Source organism: Myiozetetes cayanensis, unplaced genomic scaffold, assembly GCF_022539395.1.
Source record: "Myiozetetes cayanensis isolate MyiCay16 unplaced genomic scaffold, myiCay2020 scf2-11, whole genome shotgun sequence".
NCBI lineage: Eukaryota > Metazoa > Chordata > Aves > Passeriformes > Tyrannidae > Myiozetetes > Myiozetetes cayanensis.
The window spans coordinates 97,108,956-97,128,007 of record NW_026087411.1 but is presented as its reverse complement, the minus strand read 5'-3'; the positions used below and the strand labels follow the sequence as shown (position 1 = coordinate 97,128,007).

At 35.6% G+C, this 19,052-nt stretch overlaps 1 protein-coding gene across 2 annotated transcripts in view; it reads left to right on the top strand.

Annotated features, from left to right (window-relative positions):
* The window catches only part of EIPR1 (EARP complex and GARP complex interacting protein 1), a 234,743-nt gene that overhangs the window by 42,280 nt on the left and 173,411 nt on the right, over positions 1-19,052 (top strand). For both annotated transcript variants that reach the window (XR_007628946.1, XM_050315658.1), the window contains exons 5-7: positions 4,437-4,536; positions 14,378-14,514; positions 17,828-17,995. Coding sequence is in view for 1 of the 2 variants with exons in the window: in XM_050315658.1 (XP_050171615.1) it covers positions 4,437-4,536; positions 14,378-14,514; positions 17,828-17,995 (405 nt within the window). In the remaining variant the exon portion in view is untranslated. The remainder of the gene's footprint in view (positions 1-4,436; positions 4,537-14,377; positions 14,515-17,827; positions 17,996-19,052) is intronic.

The window sequence follows — 19,052 nt, the reverse complement described above, 5'->3', positions numbered from 1 at the left end:
GAGCACAGAATCAGCCTCACCCATGAGCTGATGGGACCTGTATCATTAAACAGCTCAAAAAGAATGTAATAGTTTTTTGTACAAAACAGATATTTAGGAGTACCTGTTTAAAATCAGTGAGTCTTGTGTCTTGCTTTCTTGTAATAAATTCACTATCATGATTTCTGTTAGATTGTGAGCTCCTAGGATTATTATGTTTACATGAACATTAATACCTTTTCAGTGCTGAAATTATTTGGGCCCATAAAGAAAGAATCATTTTTTTTTTTCTCATTAGCAACCATGTTTAATTGCAGGTGTGGTAGGCAAGGAGATGCAGCAAACTAAACACATATGTCAAGGGTTACCCTTTTTTATTTATCATTCTGCTTTATGATTTCTCAGAAAGAGAATGTTGTCAATATGTTGTCAATACCCTGGTATGATAACTTAAGGAAAAAAAATATTATAGAGGTAAGTAATTTTTCTGTGTCACCTCCTTGTTGGTGTACTCTTATATTTATTTGTAAAGCAATTTTATCTTTCTGAATGTAAAAATAATTTCAGAGACAGAATAAAGCCCATCTGTCTTTAGGGGTCTTGTCCAAAATGATCCTTAACTTCATTCTTAATTCTCATTTCTCATCAGCCTTTTAGCTAAAAAGTTCACCTTACTTACAGGTTTTTAGGAAGCTGTGTTCTTTATTTATTGTGTCTTGAGAAGTTGGACTCCAAATTAGATCTCAATGGCTGAGAATTTTGAGACAAAGCATTCCTGCAGCATGGACTTCAATAACTCTGAAATAGGCAGAACTGATTCCATTCAGAAATGTGGCCACTTTGTAGAGCACTCGGATAGGGAATGAGGTTCCAGGTTGTCCTTGGTCTGATCTCCTTCCTCTTAGCATAATGTCCTGATCACCTGAGAAGCAAGTCACCTTTAAAATGGAATCATTGTAATGCAAAGGAGGCAGGATATTTGGGTTTATAATGCATGAATTTTTCTGATGGGCTACACTGAGGCTGGAGGATGGTCCTCTGAGTTGTCAGTTGTGTTAGTTGTATTTTCTGGTTTGCATTGCATGAGAGTTTTCAGTCTAGCAAAATTCTTCAATTTATAGAAATAAATGGTTGTCACTTCTGTAATTACAGTTAAGTAGCAGTTAATGCTTACTTTATCCAACACTTGTGGCTGACTACAGTTCACATCTATGAAAGTTTTTTGCGTGTTGCTTTTTTCTTCTTTAGTCCATAATGAAGGACTTTGAACTGCTCATTTATAAAAGCTCAATGCTTTTATTAATGAAGGTGTTAACTATCTTTTCAGCCTAAAACACAGATAATAGAGTCCTTTAATGTGTGCATTTGAGTGAATATTTTAAATTCTCTTATTTCTTTGCTAGGGAAGTGTTCTCTGTAGGATTTAATTTTTTAATATGAAAAACTATTAGCTATGAGCTTAATTGAAGCATCGTGAGTCAGATGATAACAAAATAGGGTAAAATGCAACAAATATAATTGCTTGTCTGCTCTTTATAGATTATCTAAAGAGCAGCCCTGAAGTTGACACTGAGTTTCTGAGTGGCAGCTGTGAATTTGACGATTATCTTGTCCATTGCTGAAAACTGTAAGCATCAGCAACTGTTGGCCCACTCAGGAAAATGGTATTGCCTGGTTTATCTGTTTTCCATTTTAGCCATTATCACCACTTCTGCTGTGTTGAAAACTGTTCTAAATGAAAACTTAAGTTTGTCTAAAATTTGTATCTTGCTTAAAAAGTAATTTTTTCTTTTCACTCCTCAGTATTTCCTACCCCCCTTCTTCTCCATGGTGTTTCATGTTTAACATTCAGTCGAGTACAGAATACAGCTGAACGTGTTACGAAGGGTATTTTGCTTAAGATTGTAAACTCTGATCACTACAACCACACCCATAAAACAATGAACTTTCATAAAATAAAAAATAAACATAAATAAAATTGGCATCTCACAAGGATGGAGTGAATGGGGAAACCTTTTTATTCCAAGGCATATCAGCTGGGTTATAACTGGCTCTAGTTAGCATATTGTATTCATCTATAAAAATTCTTTCACCTTGAAGCTCCGTGGCACTCAAAGGTGTGAAGTTTCTTCCTACCTTTGAAAACATCAAAGAAATTGTTTCCAGTCTAGCTTTTACAATCAAAAGTTCAGTGATTGGTGAAGGAAAGGTGCAGATACATCAACAAGCAATGAAAAATACTGGTCTCTGTCTGGAAGAGCTAGTAAAGAGTCGATTGGTCAAACTAGATTTCATTGTCTATAATTAAAAATATGTCTGCATATATCAACGCCAAATGCCAGTTATATTTTCCACCATATGTAAGTAAAATGATGGACTTAAGTAAATGTGATCAGAATCAACTTAAAGATTTCTTAGTTACCTGTTAAACTATGTGATGATCCTGATGTCTTTGGATTTCACATTGAAAAACTGGATTGTGGCAGGTTAGCTGTGATCACATGCAGGTTATAGTGCATTAATTTTTTTATCCTGTTATATGTGTTCATAAAATATTTTCATCTATTTGAAGGATCAGAGATATTTGATAAATCTGTGCAGCACAACTACATGAAATTCTTAAGTACACATGGCAGTACCAGTTGGTTACTTCTCATTATCATGGGCAAAATGTGCTTGAACATGTAATTGAAACTGCATTTCATGATTTTTATTATCAACAGTTATTTTCAGTTGCTTGTAGGTTCTTTCCAAGCTGTACCCTGCAACTTTTCAAAAGTGTTTATTGTTAAATAAGATTACCAATACTACAGACAAAACAGCCCAATTTAAAGCAAATCGTAGAATCATTCTAGTTTCATGTTCTTGTTAAAACACATTTAAAAACATGACAGTAGCTTAATGTGCAAAATGGAGTGGTTTTGTCCTAATTCAAGACAGCTCACTACAAATGGACTTTTATAAGTAGGTAATTTCCATAGATTGACAACATAAAAAGGATGCAGGTCATGGTTCCAGCAGAACATAGATACAGAAGCTAGTCCTTTCTTTAATTTGCTGTGTTGCCTTAGGGAAAAGTTCAGTGGATGAGGAGTCAGCCAATGCACCCTTTTAGTTCCATGTTTTTCATTTATTTGGTGTTAATTTTCTTTTTGGCATAGTTCTATTTTCTCTACATAGTCTGGCTTCTCTCTAACAGCAAACAGGTGCAGTCATCTGCCTGTGTATCTAATGTTTTACTAAAAGTACAGAGTAAAAAGCAGTGAAATGTTCACAGAAGGAGCAAGAGGAATTTGAGAAGAACATATTAGTTGAGAATAAATGTAGTTTACTTATGGGGTGAAAAAAAATGACACTGTGTCCCTTCTTTCTGCTACCTGCCACTTTCTATTTTCTTTTCCTTGTGTTTTGTACCATAAGATTAGATGGAGTTCCATCACTTTAGGTCTGTGGCCAGCCAGATTATATCCACCATCTTAGGAGGAAAGGAGTAATGCAAAATCTGGGATAAAATAGAAGCATGCATAGTGTGCAGCACAGAGTTGGGAAGGTAGTGGCCCTCTTGTCCAAGGCTGCATCTACTTGTACAACCTTCCTTCATATGTTCCATCCAGGTACTGAACTGATTCATGTGAAAAGCAGAACAGACTAGTCATGGACTTCTGACAAATTTTGAGAGACGGTACTTTAAATATGCACTGAAGATGAGAAAAGCATTTCAAATGCCTTTAAATAGCTCAAGTTTTAATCTAGAGATGGGACAAAGTTTCTACATTAAAATATTGATATTAAAATATTGATACTAAAGTTTTGATCTCCACCTTCAGCTATATTGTTACTGTAAAACAACTGGGAGGTTGCACAACTTTGTTACAGAAGTGTTGGGTATGGAAGCATCTCTCTTAATCTGTTATCTCCAGCAGATTTATTAGGGTTGTAGTGCATATATTTAGCTGTGCTGTCCATACCAACTGGCTTAAATATGTTGCTTCTCACAGGCAGAACAAGAGAGGAGGATTGATTCCTTGCATTCTTTCATGTATACCATGAAGCGAAGTACAGGTTAGAAGTATCTGTTGATTAAGTCACCATGACGGGTGCTAAACTGGAAGATATTTGCATCAAAACTCTGAGGCTTATGATTTTTGTTGCACCTTCAGAAAGGATACACAACATTACATATCAAGAACTTTGAGACTTCAGGCTGAAGCATTCAAAAGTTAGTGAGTGTCAAGGTCTCTGGTTGTTTTTCTGTGTGTGTATGCAGAATCACTGCTACAAATTGCTAGTTAATGACAGATTTTGCACTTTAAATATTGGATTTCAGCTCAAGGAAACCAGAAGAAATATGGTTAAGAAATAGATTACATCCACAGAATTAAAATTACTTTCTAGTTCAATTTCTGATTGGTTTTAATGTTGGATTGTTTTTTTGTTTATCTCTTTCTGTTTTACAGTGTTATGTGGGAACCAATGGGAGATGGTAAAAAGATTATTTCACTGGCTGATAACAACATATTAATGTGGGATTTGCAGGAAAGTTCAGCCAAAGCTGTGGTAAGAAATTTTTTTTTAATAGAACATTGTCTACTTGAATGTAATGCAAACAACAATATTCAGTAGCCTAGAATTTGCTGATATTTTTAACGTTGCTTCAGAAATATCTTGCTGCGTTTAATGTAGGGGGGTGAATGGATATTCTATCAGTTGTCTTGAATATGAGTGTTTAAGGGTAGTATTTTGTAGCTCTTGCTAGTGGGTAAAGATTTTCCTTGTTCTAGAGTTCCTCTTTCCTACTGGTTTTGCAGTGAGTGATCTAATATAATGTACACATTTGATGAACATGTACAAGGGAAAAATAGTGATCAGTAAAGCCAAAGATATATTAACTCATGTTGGTTAATAGCATGCAGCCCTCTATTTAATTTACAACCCTTGTATGTATAGGCATAATATAAATTTCTCTATTTGCTATATGCTGTTTTGGAATTCTGAATATAAGTTTTATTTAGTACTATACTGTTTATTCAGATTATTACAGTTTTTGTTAAAACATTCTTGTTCAGGAACATATATTAAAAAAGTGTCATTGCCATAGACTTTTGTCTGATTATGTCATGTCATAGATTGTACATAGAAAACATTGAATGTTTCTGTATAGAGTCATTTAGGTCAGTGTCTGTGCTTAAAAATGGAAACTGCTTATGTCAAGGATATTATTATTATTATTCAGTTTATATGTTGCCACTTCTAGATTTAATTCCTAAAATCAGGGTTAATTTTTCTTCCTGAATGCTCAATACCAGGGTTTTTTATGTCTATAAACTCTTTTTTGTTGATACCATCTGACTATGTGCAAAGAAATGCGCACAGTTATTATTTTGAGTTATTATTTTGCTAGGTTTCACATAGTATCAATGTAATGTAATATAGTTTAATGCTTTATGTTCATAATTAAGCCCTTTGGGTTCCTTCACTAGATGAGAAAACTTCAGCTTTTTTTTCCACGTGCAGCTTCAATTGGTGTTACATTGCCTTCCAAGGCTTCTTCAAATTAGTGTTTGTTTTTATCAAACTGATGTTGAGAGTTTCTGACAGCTTGCCTCCAGGAGCTCGTCTGTGGCATTGTATTCACTGGATTTGCATTACACCTGCATTTAGTCAGTATTTCTTTTCTAATGCCTCCATAATACACAAACTCTTTTGGAATGTTGAAAAACTACTTTGGGGTGGTATTGCTTCATGCTATACCTCTTTATGTCTCTGTTGCAGTATGCTTTTAGGATATAAAATATTCTGAAGTTTTAATGATTGTTTAAAGTGAGCATGCTTCTAAAATGGTGATTGTAACCCTTTGTGTAACCCTTCTTGTTCCCAAGATCCCTCACTGTACCTTGGAATGTCTAAGAGATACCTGGAAACTCACCTATTGGCTGTTAATCCTTTCTTGTAACTGGTTGGTTTGTAAGACCTCCTGAACTCCCACTGGTCACGTTGTGATTCCTCCAAGAGCTATTTAAGCTGTTACCAGAACAATAAAATCCTCTCTGCCTGCATCTCTCCTGCCTAGCTGATGGCGCCGGTGGACCCTCTGGGGGGCCATGAGGTGCTGCGGGGTGAGGGGAGGAGGGGGAGGGAGCACCGCTCCCCCTCGGAGCAAGGGGTAAAAGGAAGGCCTCTTGCTCTGGGGTTCCCTCTCCCTATCCACCTCATGGTTCGTCATGTCTCTTTGAAGTATTAGGACTACTAGACAACTTAGCATTTTCCCCTTCTCTTACTTTCAGTCTCTGGGCAGTTCTGTCCTCTCTTGCTATAATTCTTTTGAATGTGAATTAGTATTTTCACTGTTCCAGCCACTTTTTCATAACTGTCACAATTTTCTTCCTAATCCTAACCTCTCTGAAATGTCTCTCCTGATGGCAGGGGGGTTGGAACTAGATGATCTTTAAGGCCTCATCAAACCCAGACTATTCTATGATTCTATATTATTTTCTTTGAGATGCTTTCTATTGTGTTGATCAGTTTCTCTGTGTGGTAATCTTGTAATAAATGCCAAATTCCTTTTTAATTCCTTGTGTTATTTTGCTTAGGATTTATTTACTAGATTTGGTATTTTGTCTCTTCCTTATACTATTCCTTTTCTCAAAACTAACTTCTCACTCCATCACACAAATATTTGTGTATATAACTATGATTTCCATTTTCTCCCTTCCATTGCTAGCATTCTGCCGTGCATAATTTTGGGGAGGAGTAGACTCTTCACCAAATTATGTAATTTCAGCATGATTTTGGGAATCAATATTTCTGTCCTCAAAGAGGTATTCAGCTTGCTGATCCTTTCAGTATTTCAATTAGTGTTCCTTATGTAGAATATTTTGTTATTGTTAATTTTAAAATATACCTGTACTGCATCAAATATTGTTGGCACAAAAGGACTCCAGAAGGCAAAGTAAGCGATAAAGGAACTAAGGGGATTAAACCTGTGACATTTGTTGTACGTTTATATATGATAAAAGGAAACAAGTAAAACCAAATGTGAAATTCTGATTCAAAACCCCTGCTTCAACTCATGAAAGCTAAGACTATGAAAGTAGATATCCACCCTTGGCTGACATGTTGACATAGGAGCATTTTGAAATGTTTGTTAACGACTTTTGTTTGCAGAAGTTAAGAATGTTGTTTAGATTTTATAGTCAGGCTCTCAGGAGACTTGATATAGAATTTGACTGATTCTCTGTATTTCCATCTAAAATAATCTAGTATCTTGTGTGAATGCACTGTAAATGAAAACTATTTGTGACTAAAATTTTTTACCTGAAAATAATTGTTTATCATAATCAGTCTCCTGCTCCAGCAGTTTTGAGTTGCTCTTAGATGATATTTGCTTCAATACTAAGTCAGTATATAGTGCTTTTAAAGTGAAGTTTGAAAGTCAAAGTCCATGGAAACTTGACTCTCAGACATATCTCCACTCATCAAAATCTTAAGCCAAGTAAATCTCTTCTGAGATGACTGGGACTGTTGCAATTCTGTTGAATTTTTGTCTGCAGCAAATTTGTCTCAAACATGTCTGTGGGTTCCTAACTGGAGTCCACCTGAATGACTCTGAGGAAAGCACTGAGCATCTCTTTAAAATGCCTTTCTGGACTTTCTAGTAATTAAAATGAAGACAAGCTGAAGTCCAGTATCATAGGATCATTTTCAGGACTAGAATCAACTGCAGGGTATTTTTGAAATCTTTGAAGATCACCTCCTTCCTGGGAGATTAACTCCTTGTTAAAATCCATGTAAACCTGAAAAACATTAACTGTTATTCTGTAGCCATTTTATATTTGCAAAAAAGTATGTAGGACTGATAGATACAGGGAGCAATGAAGAAAAATAAGCCAGGTTTCATTATAGAGATGGTTTTCTCTTTAAAAGAAAAAATAATTAAAACCTACCTCCAAAAGTTCACACTCTACCCCCTCCTTCTCTGCTATAGTATTTAGAATGTGAGAGAAATCTGTGAGAATAGTTTGGTTAGAAAACAGATAATATTGGTAGGGGTAAGCAGTAAATGTATTTTCTGTTTGGTTATCACCATGCACAAGATATTTGTAACCAGTGAGCTGTTGGTGAAATAGTGATTTCTTTCTGTGAGTATCCTGTTTATAAGGGACTGTTGAATGCATAATATATCACAACTCTGAAAAGCATGTGATTTGTATTTTAATGCTTTTAGATCAGAGTATAAAAAGACTTTCTTAGATATTAATAAAAAGAGCTTTTTTGGGCCTAGAAAACTGATACAGAACACCTACAGCAAAAAAAAATCAGGTCTTGCCACATTTAAAAAATAGGCATGTTAAAACAAATTAGAAAAAACACATTTGCTTTATATTAAGATACACAGATTATGTAAATGACAAGAAACATTATGCTTATTGTTCATTAACATAAAAGGTTGTCCATGTTTGGGAACTCTTAGCCGTGTGATGTCTCATCATCTAACATGCTGTTTGGTTCAAGCAGATGATGACTAAGTAGCTTATGTTGAGGAAACTTCTTTGTCTGACTGTCCAGGAGTCTCCCCCACAGTCACACTCCCACCTCCAGACTTTCGCTACTGGGACCGAAGCCCCTTCCCCAAGTGGGCAGCTCCGCTGAGCTGACTGGTCCTGCTTGACTCCCTGCACATCCCACACTCACACAGTCAGACGAGGTTTCCCTACCAGCTTGAGCCCAAGTTTCCCAGATTAGAGGTTCGGACCTCTGGTTCCCTTTAGTAACTTAATCAGGGTGCAACACCAGAATAACAGCTGGAGCTGGTGCTGAGGAGGGACCCCGAACAAAAGAAACTCTGGGCTTTTGTACCCTCACAGTCTATACCATGGAAGTCTGGGAGCTCCTGCTGTGTCTATGAGTGTCCAGTCACATGCCAGGCAACACAGCTCCATCTGCCCTTCATTGTGCAAAGGGTCAGTGCCTGTTCCCAGCCTCCTGCCTCGGACTCCCATCATTTCCTGCCACCCAGAGCTCAATGTGCAGCTGGCACTGCAGCTGCACACCAAGCTACCTCTGCTTACTGTTTTCCCTAACACCAGTAAACTTATGTTTTCTGCAGGGATTGTTGAGGGGAGAGTGTCTTTACAAAATATAAGTATTGCTATAGACTTGTAAGTGAAATAACAATGTACCTCTGTGTGTATATGTATTATTAGAACTTAATAAATCAAGAGCCTGGGATTAAGATAATAAAAATGTCAGTGTTTTGGAATTTTTTTCCTTTTTTGTGAAAAACATGATGGTGTTCAAGTTGATTAATATCATCATTGTTAATTAAAAGTAAGGTCTGGTCCATTGTATCTGTATCAGGTTATAGAGATAAGGAGGTATTCACTACATTGGTGCAGAACTGGTCTTTCTGTTCTAGAACATGTCAATTGCTTCCTTTTAGGATAGATATATTTTATAGGCAATATTCATTTTAATGGTAAGAGGTAAAACAAATGCTACTCTTTATGGACTTTTCATGTTTATGAACAAGTTTGTTTAAAATTCAGGTATAACATAGGTGAAAAACTGAAAATATACCTTTAAAATTTTGCATAGGCCAAAATTTCTGCTTGTCTACATTGATCAAACCTTCTGAGTCTTATTTGGTGCATCTCCTATATCATTGTTCCCTTAGAATTAGTATTTTAGGCTTCCAGTATGTTCAGAATTTCTTTGTAACAGAATCATTGATGTGTTTGTTGTCTGAATTATTTGGTCAGTTTGCTATAAAAAACATTTTTTTATCATAATTTACTCTACAGTTCAGTGGATTTGTTTGGGGTGTTTTTTACTTTTGTTTCGGTTGGGTTTTTATTTCCTTTCAATGTTTTTTTGCTAACATTTCCTCATTACAGTATTTAAAACAGGAATATTTGCCTGTATTTGCATTAAGACAAGCTTCTCCTTTCCTTTTGATCACTCCCTTTATTTTTGTTTTGAGGACATTACCTTCTGGGGTGAAACTAATCTTATGCTCACTGCATCATTACCTTTTGCAATTAAATTAGCTATTCTTTGCCATTTATAATCATTAGCTGGACCCAAGAGAAGCCCAACCAATCCACAAGGTGTGGGTTGAGTCTGCTGAGAAGATGACAGTCAATATTTCTGTGTATACACTTAAGGTCAGATGTTGCCAAATCACTAGAACTCTTTCTTGGGAAAATGCAATATATTTGGCATGGTAGAGAAGTGCAACAAAATGAAATTGAGATATTAAAATCTAGATATTTTTCTGGTTTTCATATGTTTTCATGATGAATAGGCGTTTGGTTTGGGTAATTTTAATACAAGTTACTGCTTAGATTCCTTCTGGATTTCTTGTCCCTTCTGGATTCTTTATCAGCATTAAGATCTAGGTGGTCTTCATTCAGAACAACAGATAGTATCTGGCAGTGGCATTCTAGGCAAGGCAGAGTATATTGTGGGGAGGATTTCACAGGCTATCTAGATAAAAGTGATGTATCGAAATACATATTAGGATGTTAGGAATAAGCATGAAATGCTTTCTTGGCAAGATTGCTGCTGTTTCTCAAGGCAGGAAATACCTTGTGGAGTTCAATGGAGAATTTTTTTAGAGTGCCCCATAATTACTGCAGCTAGCATAAACACAGATTAATTATAGGAGAGTTAAAAACTGTCAGAAGAAAAATAAAAGGGAAATTATTGGATCAAAAAGAGGATAGAAACCAGCTCTTAAAGAGTTGGAATCAATTTTACTTAATGGTCTCCTTAACGATGGAATAGAAGTAGGAGTGAAATAATGAAAATTATTGCTGGCAGAACTTGTGATGAATTATCAGTATATAGGAATAACAATATATTTCAGGGAATGAACTTGATGTTTAGTTTAATTTTTGTAGTATAAAACAGAAAACTTGTGTTTAAGGAACGAAAATATTTTCTTGCTGTCACATAAAAACTCAGCACTTAAAAATGACTGGCTTCTGTTACTTAGCTATTCTGAGAATAGCTCTGAGCTGCCAATATGATAAGGCTGTTTGAAAAGGCAAATAGTTGTAAGATGGTTCAGGAGACAAGAACAGTTATAAAAGGGCTATGTGACATGGTGGCCTGCAATGGGAGGAATTGAACTCAGTGAATTTAAAATCCTCATCAACATTACTGTTTCTGTCAATAACGAACCAGAAAAGCATTCATACCTTCTTAATGTCAATCTTAAAATAGTTTGCTTGGGTTTGTGTACTTAGTGTAGCCCTTAAGATCTCTTTCTTCCAAGTACTTTCCTATTCTGTTCTTGGATATAAGTAAGCTTTATGTATCCATGTGTCTTTTGTCATTGAGTAAAGAAGCATTTTCTTTTGTTTCCTGTTGAATCTGACATGTACAGGCTTCCTTCAATGGCCCATAGATCTTTTCTTGGAAGAGAGCATGAACAATTGGTCCACTGTCTCCATGCTGCTTGTGGTTTTTCTACATAATTTCTGTACCCTTTAGAGTTTAATATATATTGGCTTTGGAGTTTTTTTGAAGGATACTGCCTATCCTTTCCTCTTTCCAAGCCAGCCCTTGTGAGATCAAATTTTGAAGGAGAAAAAGAGCTAGCTCATTCCTTACCAATGTTTTGATGAAAATTAGATGGAGTTTCAGTGTTCCACTTAAGCACTTCAGAACAGAGTTAAATCTATCCATATTCTGATAACCATTTTACACTGTTCAACATTTCCTCCAGACTTTTTTTCTCAAGTTAATGTGTGATCCTTGCACATTGCAAGAGCATTCCTAATTTTCTTGTCTAAAAGTAGACATTCAGTCTTACTCTGTTCCTTTCTTTTTTCCTTAATGTAACTCACATTTTGTGTATGTAAAATAATACCATAAATCGTTTTCCTTCAGTATCCAGTGAGGCCTTCAGACCTGCATCTTCTAGGCAGCACAGATCCAAATCTTCAGGCGAGAATAATGTCTAAAATACACCTTTGTCATGTTTTCCTTTCCTTTTGTAGTCAACTTTTCTGCCTTTAAAGAAGTGGAGGAAAGAGTTCAAGATAAAAAGAAAGCTTGCTTACCTCTCCATATGTTTAGGTGTGAATTAAAATTAAAGCTAAGGGGTTTTTTTGAACCTGCATTTGTGATTCCAAAATACCAACTTTGCTTCCTTTAAGTTTATTTCTTGGATTTCCATTAAGGAAATTTACAGACTTCCTTCTGTTACAGGATTCCTTCCCAGGTATGAAAATTTCCCTCCCTTATCTCTTAGTTGTTCTTCAAATCCATGAAGTTACATTCAGGTTCATAGAAAACATGTAAAAGAACATAGAGTTGATTGCGAACTTGGCAGTATATGTAGTTGGACATCCATACAAAGAAAAACGTAATTTAATTCTTGCAAGTACTTAAGAATTGCTTGGGAAGGTTAGGATGAGTTGACCCATCTAACTTGTGTGATTTGTTTCATATGCTGTTAAGGAATAGCATGGTGTGAGTCTGCTGGCCTCAACCATAAACTTTTGACTGAAAAGAAGAAAACTTTTGATCTTTTTATAATAGTTTATATTATAAAAATTGAAATGGGAAGACTTAAAAATTATGTCTGGAATGCTGGAGAATGTATTGTCTACTGCTGACAAAGACCCTCTTCCCTGGCTCATATTTTGAATCTGTGATGCTTTCCATCTCAAGAACAGATTTTGGAAACACCTGATAGGAGATACTCTTTTTGTTGGTACTATCTTACTGTCAGTGTTAACATTTCCTTCCTTCCTTCCCCCCAAGTCTGTTCTTGTATGGACAAGACTGCTTACTAAAGAAACGTAATTTAATATTCTAAATGACCCACACAAGCCATGCATATTGTGTTGTGCCTAGAATCTAGTATTTGTGAAAAAAAACAACAATGCATTTTATTATCCTGCATCCAGTGTCCTGTGTAGTGTCTTTTGTTTCGATTAGTAACCTGCAAGTTGGAGAAAGGCTTTCAGACAGTATTTGCTGTGGAGGAGGAATGGTGCTAGAGGAGTAGGTTTGGCCACAGTGTTATTACATTGTTCATTAACACATGAGCAATATATGATCTTGCATGCTGGGAATTACACATGCTTTAAAAAAAAAAAAAAAAAAGACAAGAAAAATTTTCGAAGGACAACACATTTTTGTAGAGTTCAATGATAGAAGAGTTGTAATTTCTAGAGTTTTAATGATAATGCTAAAGAGAGATTATATTCTTGGTGGAGCTATAGTAGTAAAAAGTTAACAAAATACATAAATGGACATTGGCACAATATACAAATAAGTTTAAGCAGTTTTGTACTGACAGCATATTTTTCTGTTGATGTCAGTTAAAGTTTATATAAGCACTTTGTATGTTTTAGTCTTTTTCATCCATCAAAGTGTAATATTTCTGCTGAGAAATCTAGTATTTAATAGAATATTTATGTTGTATTAGGATCCAACAAGATCCAGCACAGCTTTCATGAAATACCTCATAGTGAAACGTTTTGAAATATGGAGGTTGTATGAAAGATGACCAAAGTCATGCTGTCTGCCTAACTGCTCGAAATTTGTATAAATTTAATATCTGATTAAGTGCAAGTACTTTGGTTTTCTTCCACCCCCAAAGATATTAAAAAGTTTCAGAAAATGATTAGAAGTAAAATAATTTGCAGTGTCTGCAGCTTCACTTCCCCTTATGTGCACATGGAATTGGGGGATAACTTGCTATACAACTTCAAAGAGAAAGTTGATTACTTTGGACCTTCTTTTTGTCAACTGTGGAGATACAGAGCTGCCTACTCAATGAGATGTAAGCCTTGTTTTGGAACTGAAACCTTTCATTCTCACAGATAGTAGATTTGTGATCTAGTATCTACTGTTATTTCAATGGGCATGGGCACCTGGGCCTTGATATTTTTTATTTTTATTTTTTAAATTTTTAAAAGCTGCTGTACGTTTATCCAAGGGTCTTTGACACCATAATTCTGTTCCTACAGATAAAATTTGGCATTTTGACATTGAAAAAGTCTCATAAGACTGTTAACAAAGCTAAACGTGTGTGTGTGTGTATCTTAGGCAGCTACAAATTTCTGCAATGTGCCCATATTGTCTATCTACTGTTTTAACAAATGACCTAAAGCTGTGGGTTTTTTAAGTTTATACAGTAGTACAGTACTTCTGATATTTCTGAAGACATAAGACACTGCATAAGCCTTTGTAAAAGTTACTCCGAGAGAGAAAATTAACTCTAGCTTTTAATTTTTTTTCTCTTTTTACTTTTTTATCCTAGGATTTGGTAGTCTGCGCTTGGAGCAATAGGCTATTGAGCAGTTTTTGTCTTCAGTGGAACTAATTTCATTTTAGTGTTACATTTGGAAACATTGCCAGCTTTGTTTCGTTGTTTTAGCTCTCTAGTTCTGCAGCCTTGGAAGGGAAAGGACAATTAAAATTTACTTCTGGAAGATGGAGTCCACACCACAATTGTACACAGATTGCAACAGCCAACGATACGACTGTTCGAGGATGGGATACACGAAGCATGAGGTAATGAGAAATTGCACTCACATTCTCTAGAAAAGACATTCTCCTTTGGAGATAGATGATTTTTTTTTTAATTGCTCCTAACATTTCTTTTTTTTAGATAATGAACAGGGCAATCCTATAATTTATAAAAGGAATAGTTGTGCTTGCATAGCTGATATATTTATGATTTAGTAAAGGGTTTCCTCTGGTTTTCCCCCTCAGCTTCAATTCTAACTTGTATACCAAGTTTTATCAAATTATGTATCACTCTCAAGATGACTTGTTCAATACATAGGGATTACCTTAATGAAACTGTTCTGTAATTCAACCTGAAAATGATTTAACAACAGTCCTGACCATGTGATGAACTTTCTTCATTGCATACTATTTAAAGGTGACTTTAATCTTTGAAGGCAGTTCACAGGTTAAGTTCACTCTTTACTTTTTTGATTTTAACAAATGGTATTCTATACTATATTAAAGATTGTAGTGTGCTAGTTTAAGAAACCACTGAATCTATCAAAATCATAACCAAATAAAAGCTTTGAATATACCTAATAAGGTGTTTTCCGCCCTGCTCAGTTATGATTTTGATAAGCAAAGGAGTGATGTTGTGCACATCTGTTGCCATGACTACTAAAGCCTGTGCAAGCTTTTTTAAAATACACTTTATCCCTTTAGCACATAGTAATTTATCACTAAACCGAGAAGACTGATGTCTTGTAATAACTTTTGTTGCCTTAAAGGGGGATGACTTTAAATTTAGTTCTGTGGTTCCTGCCAACTCAGAGGTGTAGCAATAAATCCCTGTGTTTGCCAGCCTTGTGTGTTTTTACCAAAAAGGTTTATTTAATTAAGGAAAAGAAAGGTAAAAATACAAATACAATAATTAAAAGTCATTTTCTGTGTGTTTGTCATCAAGTTTGAAAGTCCTGGTCTTTGCCTTATGAAATGACACATAAAAATCTAACTTTATATTTTGCTTTATAAAGACTCTTTTAAATGAAGTGTACAAGAGCGGAAGGAGAGGTCAAAGGAGAAGGGTTTTATTAAATTTGCTTTTTTGGTGATATTTTGTAATCATCCTATTTTTAACATATAGCATGCAGACCTTAAGATTAAAGCCTGTGTTTCAAAGAGAAAATGTTAAATATTGTGGGATGTGCTTCACAATCTGTCTCATCAGAAAAAGCATCTCTATCTTGCATTAAAGGAGTCCTCTGAGTAACTTCTGTGAAGGTAGATAGTCCAGATTTTAACAAGACCCTCAATGAAAGGGTAGCTTGTTTAACACAAACCCCACAATTCTAATTACTTTAAGCGAAGCTCAAGTTAGATACTCCTTAAACCAGTTTAAGTACTAGGCTATGCCAAGGAGCTGTTCACAATATACTTGAAAAGTATGTGCAAGAATAAGTCTCACCTGCAATTACACTGTAATATGTCTATAATTATGTGAATATTTGATAATGATTAGTTAGGCTAGAAGTAGGAGCTTAAAATTAGGGCAGTATAAACTGTGGTAGTATAAGATGCAAAAAATGAGGGGAGAGGGAGGAATCAAGGGCAGAAAACTGCTATACCGGCAAAGAGGGGAGAGATACTGTAGAAGTAGCCAGAATAGCAACTTCTGCAGTGTGGTTATGATAGCTGTGAGATAGATGGAGTACATCATTTTGGAGATAGTAAAGAAGGAGAGTAAAGAAAGATTGTCAAGAAGACTCCTAGACTAGACTAAGAAGCAGTCTTATTCAGAGAAGAGCTTGTGAAGCAGGGAAGACAGACACTAGGATGAATGGATTTAGAGAGAGAATTTTAAGGAAAATTCAGACCCCAAGAATAAATTCTAAAAAAATATGGACAAAAAATAATATGAGAAGGTGGAGCCAATAGCTGGAGAAAATTTATATGTGATCTGGCATTAATTCTTAGGATGTATAAGTGGGAAATTCAGTGCATGTGTTATTGCTGTAGGTAGGATGATAGGGTGAAGAAAAAATATTCATATTTGGGAAAGAAAGGGATCAAGTGGTTAGAATAACAGTTAAGTTGGAACAAAGGCTTTCGTGGTGAGCATTGCTGAATACACAGTGGACTTTGATATTTCTTTTTAAGCCCTTACACACTGTGAGCAATGTAAGAAAAAAAAAAAGGTACAATAAGGAAGTGTTTTACTGCTACAAGTGTGCTTGTGACTCAAAGTATTTCCCATAGACATATTTTAAGAAATTAAGAGGAAGTTTGAATTTGATTCCCAGAATGCCTGGTAGAAAGGCATACCTGAAGGATATCCTTAACCTTTTAAACTCAGAGAAGAGTGCTCGTGATGCATACTGAAGTAACTTCACTCGTGACTGCTGTAGCTGTTAGGATAGGGCTTAGGAGAAGCCTGGTATACTTTGAATCTGTCCTTGTGGAGCTATTTTGCTTTGTAGGTATTAATAGCAAGAGACTATTTCATCTTGACAGAAGACCATAAGAATATGAAATTTTCACAAGAAATATGAAATTTTAGTATGTTTTCTGAAGAGAAACATTTTTATTTTAAAGAAAGGAAAAAGCTCACAAAGTGTTGGCAAGTTCTAGGGAAGATTGTAGGAGACGGTCACGTCTAAGCAGAACTTTAGGTGGTAGATGGTGGCTATGAGAGAACTGCTAATGCAATTGTGGGGGAAAAAAAAACAAAACAAAAAAAAAGCCCAAGTTTAAAAGGCGAGATAGGGAAACAATCTAATGGAACATGATGCTTGAATAGAGATTCTGGGTTGTTAGCAGTGCCACAAATGTTTTCTCAAGTGGTCCAGATGGATGAGTATGCACATGGCTGAGTTGTTTAAGGGCCACAGGTAAATTAGTGATAAGTGCCAAAGGTCAAGAAAGTAAGTTCACTATGGAGCAGTAATAAAAAGCTGTTGTTCATATCTTTTGCATCTCATCTTTTCATATAGGGAAGAGTAGATGTCATAAATAGAGGATTAGTATAAGTACTTAGGAGTGGAGAAGCTCTTATCTGAAAATATTGTGGTTTAGTAGCAGACATTTTATAACAGTTGTTACACAGCTGTGCTAGAATCATCTGGAACTACTGTTTCCTTTTGACTCCAGATGATCCTAATGCAAACATGGAAAGAGCAGAGCTTCAAAGCAAGCTGAGATATCTATACAAGTCACTGTTGTTAACAGGTGGGATTTCCCTAAACCATGCACTAGCAGTGGGAACTCTAGGTCTGTGGATGTTAAGGGGATTATGCAAGTTTCCAGGGAAACAGGTTCCTCTCAGTGGAGTGCAGTTAGCTTTTTATAGACCATTTAATTTTTTTAATATGTTTTACAGACAGATATATTGCATAGAAAATGCACATGGACAGCTGGTACGAGACCTGGACTTTAATCCCAATAAACAGTACTACCTGGCTAGCTGTGGAGATGACTGCAAGGTGAAATTCTGGGACACAAGAAATGTCACTGAAGCAGTGAAGACACTGGAAGAGCATTCCCACTGGTAGAACAAATTATCTGCATGTTGTTTTGTGGGTGGATGGCTTATGTAATTTATTCAGCTAATTATTTTACCATTTAGGAACAATGCAAACTAACTATGTGCTATTGTGAATAATCATTTTTTGCACAGAGGAAAAGTTTCAACATGTCAGTTTTCCTTGCATAATTGTGAGTTAAGACAATGTTAGTCTAATTGGCAAGAAAGTGTTGTTAACATTGTTGGGATTTGGGATACACCTTTGAGAAGCACAGCACAGAGCTTGGCTGATAGGGGCAGCTGGGACACAGGTGTGCCTTCCCAAATGGAGCCCGATCTGATGCACCTGATGTGCAGTAGAGCAGCTGCCATCTATCGTTCTGTTGTCCCATGGTTGAAACGTTCAGTAATTCAGCCCCACTTTTTTCATGCTCTTCACAGTCCTGAAGTCAGAATATGCAAGTAAGTAATTTTATTCTCCAAGAGAACATTTAAAACCTGTATCTACTGCTCTGGCCCACGACTGGAGTAAGGAGAGAGTCTTGTGTGACATGTAGTTAAGTAGTTAAGAAAAGATGAGCAGTTTATATTTTAAAAAATTTGGGTTGGAATAATTATTGAAAAATAATTCTGGACCCTGAAGCTCCTTTGAGGGGAATGAAGATGTGAATTAACAGAAGCAGAATTTATACTTTTTTTTTCCAAAATATTCAAAGGAAAAAATAAAACAAGAACCCTGAGACATTTGTGTTAACTTGATATGTAAAATTTGAAGAGAAATATAATCCTACTTTTGTTTGAGGATCTCTTAAACTTCACTGTAAGAATGCTGTGAGATTTTTGTTTAACAGGCTAATTCTAATCCATATTTTGCTTCGGGGAAATTTTTTGTTTAGAACTTAAATATTTATCTGACTTACTCAACAGTGAATTGGTGTGTACCCTCAAGGAATGATATTATTGAATGGTGTGTTTTGTTATTTCCTTTTTTTTAAAACTTATTTTAGAATTTTAAATATACCTCATAGAAAGCAGATTATATGAAAGATTAAAAGCCAAATGAAGATGGCAAAAAAACAGT